This window comes from Trifolium pratense, linkage group LG3 (assembly GCF_020283565.1).
Source record: "Trifolium pratense cultivar HEN17-A07 linkage group LG3, ARS_RC_1.1, whole genome shotgun sequence".
Classification (NCBI taxonomy): Eukaryota; Viridiplantae; Streptophyta; class Magnoliopsida; order Fabales; family Fabaceae; genus Trifolium; species Trifolium pratense.
Window position 1 is genome coordinate 10,563,690 of NC_060061.1, and position 7,050 is coordinate 10,570,739.

Below are 7,050 nucleotides of genomic sequence, written 5' to 3' on the forward strand. Positions count from 1 at the left end.
TTTAAAGCTTAAACAAACTTTAAGGAAAGTAAGTATAATTTACCCTTGTTTTAAAGCTTAAACAAACTTAGCTATTCTACAATGTATGCAAACATTGAGATTTTCTAGCAATATTATTGATATAGTTTGTTTAATTATTTATATTAGACGTGCATAAAGTTGGTTGGTCGATAAGTTATTATGAAGATTTTGTTAAATAATCTAATCTAGTATTATCTTCAAAAAGGTTAATTGATCTCACCAATTTTCTACATTTTAATTGTTAGAAGTTTATATTAATTAGTACTATTTTTTTGTATTTTGTATGACAAACCCACAATACTTCTTGTTAATGCATCATGAGTTTAAGGGTGACTATTAGATAATAAAGTATTGAACTTAAGTTATTGGACATTTATACCAATTGAGCTAAGTTTCCGTGGACAACTCTCCAACAATTTAAAATTATCATCAAAATTTGTTGTAAAAAATATTTATGTAAAAATGAAGATGTAAAAAAAAAAACTCTTTACAAGTCAGTATATAGGCAGGCTGGTACAGTAAAACAAGATCATATATATGAATATGAGATATATTCAATCCAATAGAATGAAAATGAGATGTTGAACTTCAATTTCCAGTAAGGAATTTAAAATGTGAAACGTCTCTAACAACAACTAACATTGCTACATTCGTGACAGCACGAAAACCATTTTTCTTTTCCCTGCAAAAAAAATTGATGATAAAGAACAAAACATTTCGGGTAAGATAAGAATAATATCACAACAGTGACAACAACAACAACAAAAGCGCGTCCGTTTTATACGGAAGTACTAACCAATGGGACCTACAATACAATAACAAAATTTAGAAAACATATTTTGTTACACCGCAAAATTTGCGCGGGTATTGATGAGAGAGAATTTTCAACAAAAAAACCAACCCAACATTCTAAGAAAGAAAGAGAGAGGGGGGAAAGAGAAAAAACAACAACAGAGACAAACCTGATGATGAAGATGATCGAAGAGACTTTCCTCTGAGATCATCTTGAAAAAGGCAGCATAGCATTTTACAAGAAAAAAGAATCAACTTTGCTCTAATCATTCATTATTCATCCTTAATTTTGTTAATTAACACAAAAAAATCCATTAATTACTTGTAATTTTTGCTGCCTTTTTTCCTCATTTAGGGTCTCAATTCAATCCCCCCCCTCCTCCTCCTCCACTTGCATTGGATCATCATCATCATCATCATCATTCCACATTGTTGATTTCTTCAATTTCAATTTCAACTCAGCAAAACCAAAGACTCACTTTTTCCTTCACCCTTTTCTGAGTTTTCTCCTCTTTGTATGGTAATTCTATTCTTTCTTACCCTTTTTACTTTTTCTCTCTTTTTTGCTTTTAAAGATTCAATTTTTATTATACCCAAAAAAACTTTGCTTGCTATTAGGGTTATTCCTTGTTCCTTCATTCTTATGGTTTTGGTTTGTTATTAGGTTTGTACATATTTTTTTTGGGTTTTGAAAAAGTTCATTTTTTTTTTGCTAATTGGTTATGTGGGTGTGTTTCTTTGTTTGTTTTTCAGCTAAAACCACATTGTTGGGAAGCATCTGAGAGGGAGGTACTGAGCTTCATTATGTATTTGTTGAGGGAAGGGAAAGTTGTAAGGAAGAGATACATAGAGCTATGAGAGACCCTGATGTTATCTTTGGATTTGGACCCTCCAGCTGCAATTGTTTTTGCTTTCTATTGTAACATACAAGTTTTGCCTAGTTGATTAGTTACTTTCATACACTAAAGGGTGGAGGGTTTTGCTGTATAGATAAACCTGACAAATTTGTACACATGCATATAGCTTCTGGCTTATAAAGAGAGATAGATACCGGTTTGCGTATCTACCAAAGCGACCATTGTGTTCGTACTGCAATGGAATGTATATGCGATCGATTTGGATTTTGGCTCAGGATTTATGTTGGATTGATTTCTCTTTGGACAATTCGATTGTGCTGGGCCCTGAATGATGAAGGTGATTTACATGATTTGCATTTTTGCAGTTTAAATTGAATTATTTTGATTTGATGGAATGCATTTGTTGTATCTTGATGTGAGATTGTTTCTATTGTTGTAATTGGAATGGAATTTTGCAGGAATTGCTTTGTTGGAATTTCGAGAAAGAATAACTTCTGATCCTCATGGGGCTCTGATAAATTGGGATCCAAATGATTCCGACCCTTGCAAGTGGTGGGGTGTTCGTTGTGTTGATGGTAAAGTGCAAATCCTGTAAGTTCCTTTGGTTTTCTCCTTTTATTTTTTCTATTGAGATAGTGTTGTTATTTTTTAGCGATGACAAATACATTTAGCAGTTTTTGATGTTCAAAGAAAACTTCTATTTCGATTAAGGTGAATACAGTTTGGTGAATATTTTGTGCTTAATGCTTTTATGATTTTCTGTCGTCTTGTTATTTCTTGTAGGGACCTAAATGGGCTATCATTGGAAGGGGAATTAACTCCTCGTCTTGGGAAACTTAGTCACTTAAAGTCTCTGTAAGGACTCTTCACAACCTTAGCCTGTTTGTTAATCTATCTAGTAATCTATATTTCATTCCAAATCTAATTCAGATATGTTTCCTTTGTTGTTTTGAAATAGTGTGCTATGCAAGAACAATTTTTCTGGCACCATTCCCAAAGAACTTGGAGATCTAGAAAATCTTGAGTTGTTGGATTTAAGGGAGAATAACTTAACTGGAAATATCCCATCAGAAATTGGCAGGTTGTTGTTGTTAAAACAATTGTAAGTTAACTCTATATTAGCTTATCTATTTTGCAAGATTTTTTGGCATATCTTCAATGAGGTTTTATTTTTCACTAGGTTGGTTCATCACAACAAAATTGAAGGCAGTGATTCTCTAGAGCTTGGGAACATGCCTTCTAAATCACTAATTATTGACAACTATTCATCACCTCTGCCAAGTTTATCTCACTGCAAGCATAGAAAGTTTGCACACTGGTAAGCTTATCTTCACTTTTCTCCTTGACCGAGTGAGTGACCATATTATTTCCATTGCATGCTTCCTTTCCTCTTGGGGCGAGTTAATGAAGCATATGAACCGTTACTCTCACAAATTTAATCTCATGCCAACGGTGATATATCTTGAGTGGTCTTCGGTAAATTATTTCCTCTAGGTCAGGCATCGTTACATGTGAAATAGATACCACATAGTTTGATTAAACATTCACGTGCCATTGTACCTGTATTTACTTATTCTAGGTATATCCATGCAGAATATATGATCCATTGAGCATAGTGTTGATTTCTTAATGATGTCATTGTTAATTGGCTTAAGATGTTCTGTGAACCAGTCTGAGATCTCATATCATAATAACTAAAATAGTTCATTTTTGTTTATATGTAAAGTTCCCGTGCATTTCTTTGATAGATACCGATCTTCATTCTAATGGAGTTTTTCATTCATACATTTTATGCATCATCACCACAACAGTGTAATTCTTTATTGGCTAGAGGTCTGTATAGGGTGAAAATAAAACTATTTTTTTAAAAAAAAATTTATGCATCATCCGCTGGGATTGTATACTTCTCTTAATTTGTTCCATCTTTTATATGGTTAACAAGAACGGTTGTGCTTCAAAAAAATTGACCTTTTGGTATACGGTGTGAACAGCTTGTGGTATAGAGATTTCAAGCAATTGAACAAGGTAGATTCTTTGGCTGTTCCAATTAAAGGAGCACTTAAAAGATACTTTAATGCCATGGCACTGCCATTGTATGTAGAAAACATTTTGTCCCATTTCAATCTCCATAATATACATATTTTTTGTTTCATCGTATTCAACTTGCTAAAATTGTCTGCTCATTTTGAAGGTTCAAGCTAGGAAAGGCTACCTCTGGCTATGAAGAGACTTATTGTGCCGGCCTTCCTAGTGAGTGGAGAATCTTAATTGATTTGTGGCATATGAGAATCTGAAAAATATGCTTTTAATTGACTTTCGAAACATACCTTGTTCATATAGGTACTGACGAGTCGGAGGTTGACCCAAATTTATCAAATCTAATCAGTTCTGCACGTCGTAAGTTGCTTGATCAGTCCAGTAACCTTGCAGCTGCACCTTATAGTGGACCTGCTATACAGATCAGTAATCTCCCAATTACCATAAGTTGTGGATCTTTCCCAGCTGTGCCAGATGCCAGTAAGAAACAAAATCAGTCAGCTGCACCGTTAGATCCACCTACTGTTTCTCCACCACATGATAATGAAATAAGTCAACCAAATTCAGATAGTGGTGCTCCAAGTGGTGCTCCAAGTAAACTCTGGAAATATATTATCATTATCTCTGGTGTGGTTTTCTTGGTCCTTTTTATTGTGCTCATACTTTGCATCTATCGAAAACGAGCTGCAAAAGTAATAAAGCCCTGGAAGACAGGAATAAGTGGACAGTTGCAGAAAGCATTTGTAACAGGTAATACTGCAATAAGTGAATTTGAACTTGCTATTGTCTGATGGATGTTTTTCGCCCCAAACATATAGAATAAAAGCTTGTCATAACTGAGTTATGTTTATTCTGCTTAATATTTGGAAGATTATTAGATCTTGCTTTCACTACTATTGTCATGTGGATGTGCGCTCGAGTTAGAAATTCCTGTTAACTATTATCTATGCTTATATGAAATGTAGGGGTCCCCAAGTTGAATCGATCGGAGTTGGAAACAGCCTGTGAAGATTTCAGCAATATCATTAACAGTTTTGAGAAGTGCACCGTATATAAAGGAACACTGTCCAGTGGAGTTGAGATTGCTGTTGATTCTACTATTGTTACTTCTGCCGATGAGTGGTCAAAGAACATGGAAATGGCCTATAGGAGAAAGGTTTCTTCCTTCTTCTTATGTCAATGGAATTGAAAACACTGAGAGTTCCTATTCAATTTATAGAAGGGCACTCATTTTTCAAACTTAACTTTAGCTAATTTTCCTTATATGCTTTCAGATTGCTGCTCTATCCCGTGTTAACCATAAGAACTTTACCAATCTTATTGGTTACTGTGACGAAGAAGAACCACTCACAAGGATGATGGTGTTTGAGTATGCTCCAAATGGAAGCTTATTCGAGCATCTACATGGTAACATTCTTTTGTTTAAGTTATTAGCTTGAAAACTGAAAATATGAGCCAATTAAACTTCATGTTTTGTATGTCTTTTTTTCTTCAGTTAAAGAAGTTGAACATCTTGATTGGAGTGCAAGGGTGAGGGTTATCATGGGTACAGCTTATTGTCTTCAATACATGCACCATGATCTGAATCCACCAGTATCTCATTCCCACCTTAGTTCAGTTTCTATATTATTAACAGACGACTTTGCTGCTAAGGTATAGACATTTATATTCTCTTTCGTTTGCTTTTATCTTATGTTATACGTTAGATAACAAATCTCCGTTCTATTGCACTTTCTCAGATTTCCGAGATCAGTTTCGGCAACAACAGAGTATCAAAATCCAGCACAAGTGGAGACGACTCAAAGAAATCCGAGTTGCCACCGCAACAAGGTCCTGAAACCGATGTCTATAACTTTGGAGTATTGTTACTTGAAATCATTTCTGCGAAACTGCCTTACTCTGAAGAACAAGGTCACCTTGTAAACTGGGTAAGTTTCGAATTCTCATTTAGAATATTCTTAAAACTTTAGGTTAAAATTTCTTAAAACTTTTCGAAACCCCTCCTTTAGAATTCTCATTTCTTAAAACTTTAGGTTAAAATTTATTGTCGTATGCTTCTTGTCTTAATAAATAAATATTCTTCAATTTCCTAGGCCTCTGAGTACTTGAATGATAAGCGAAATTTCGGCTGTTTGATCGATCCCACGCTCGAGTCCTTTAAAGACAACGAACTTGATGTCATATGTGAGGTGATAAAAGAATGCATTCAATCTGATCCAAGGTTAAGACCAACAATGCAGGAAATAACTTGCAAATTGAGAGAAGTGCTTAATATATCGCCCGAGCAAGCAGTTCCGAGACTTTCTCCGCTCTGGTGGGCTGAATTGGAGATCTTATCAGTGGAAGCCACTTAAGTTCTCTTATTTGTTTGTTAGTAAGTCAAACTTCTCTTAACCTGTTCCAAGCTGACAGAGATATAGCTTTGTAACTCAAAATTCTTTAATTCCATTTGTTGTTTTGTGATTAATACCATAGCTGTTCTTGTGTCCCAATGGAAGTGTGTTGAGTTATTTTGTTACAAATGGAGTGTTGTAAATTTGTACTTTTGTCGACGAAGCTTGGAATGTAAAAAAAAAAATCTTGATATATATATTATATTATATATTGATATATTAAAAATAAATAATTTATCGATGATATATAAACAAAATATTATCTGTCATTTGTTTGATAAAATTATCTTCTTTTTTTTTAAGGTTTTTAAGAAATTACTTCTTACTTGCATAATTACTAAACTCTTTCCAGTACCAATTTCAGCCTTCAACTTTCAGGTTAGTTTTGAATGTGTAAACTTCACAAAAACCAGAAAAAAAAAGACATAAAAAAACAGCAAAGTGTGTCATATATAATTGGCTCCATTATCCTTATGGCCCCTACAATTGAATTATTTGAAAGCAGTGCCTCATATTGTTATGGACCACAGAAAGGAACAAGCATGGGATATAATAGTAATTACTGAAGGATTGGTTATTAGAAGACAAATAATCACTTATTCTAGTCCAACACAGGCTTGCATATTGCATCAGCATGAAGTGTCAAATAATCCAGAAATGGGAAGTTTATGTTAGTATGTACATAATGTTATACCAAGGTGTGCATTTTCTAGTAAGTCAATTGGAACTTAATTATTTTTTCATGAGATAATAAGTTAAGAACAAAACTTAAGTTATATTTAATTTGAATACAAACAACATAAGTAAAAGTTTCTTTATTAGAATTGATACTTGGTATACTTGAGCTAGTTAGTCAAATTCAATAGCTACCACTTGTAAATTTGTAGGGCCATCCTTCAATCTAATTTACGGTGTATGTTCTTCAAGAAGAAATATGGGTCCAGCAATAG

At 33.8% G+C, this 7,050-nt stretch overlaps 1 protein-coding gene across 8 annotated transcripts; it reads left to right on the plus strand.

Moving 5' to 3' along the window:
- The first annotated feature begins 828 nt into the window (after positions 1 to 828).
- LOC123914126 (protein MALE DISCOVERER 2-like) lies at positions 829 to 6,199 on the plus strand. 8 transcript variants are annotated; one of them, XM_045965134.1, is made up of 14 exons: positions 866 to 1,333; positions 1,567 to 2,007; positions 2,129 to 2,261; positions 2,454 to 2,525; positions 2,629 to 2,772; positions 2,851 to 2,988; positions 3,662 to 3,763; positions 3,862 to 3,920; positions 4,011 to 4,457; positions 4,673 to 4,863; positions 4,982 to 5,114; positions 5,203 to 5,360; positions 5,447 to 5,635; positions 5,801 to 6,199. In XM_045965134.1, the coding sequence occupies exons 2-14, from the start codon at positions 1,908 to 1,910 to the stop codon at positions 6,059 to 6,061; spliced, it is 2,127 nt and encodes a 708-aa protein (XP_045821090.1). In that variant the 5' UTR covers positions 866 to 1,333; positions 1,567 to 1,907; the 3' UTR covers positions 6,062 to 6,199. The 8 variants fall into 8 exon arrangements, with proteins under 8 accessions (XP_045821095.1, XP_045821097.1, XP_045821090.1 ...); XM_045965135.1 differs by having other exon boundaries at positions 877 to 1,333; positions 2,629 to 2,751; XM_045965133.1 differs by having other exon boundaries at positions 877 to 1,328.
- The last annotated feature ends 851 nt before the right edge of the window (positions 6,200 to 7,050 follow it).

Bases quoted from the DNA above. Each gene is read 5' to 3' on its own strand.
- LOC123914126 (XM_045965134.1), top strand. From the start codon at position 1,908: ATGGAATGTATATGCGATCGATTTGGATTTTGGCTCAGGATTTATGTT. The intron at 2,008-2,128 runs GTGATTTACATG...GGAATTTTGCAG, and splicing joins CTGGGCCCTGAATGATGAAG to GAATTGCTTTGTTGGAATTT. The intron at 4,864-4,981 runs GTTTCTTCCTTC...ATATGCTTTCAG, and splicing joins AAATGGCCTATAGGAGAAAG to ATTGCTGCTCTATCCCGTGT.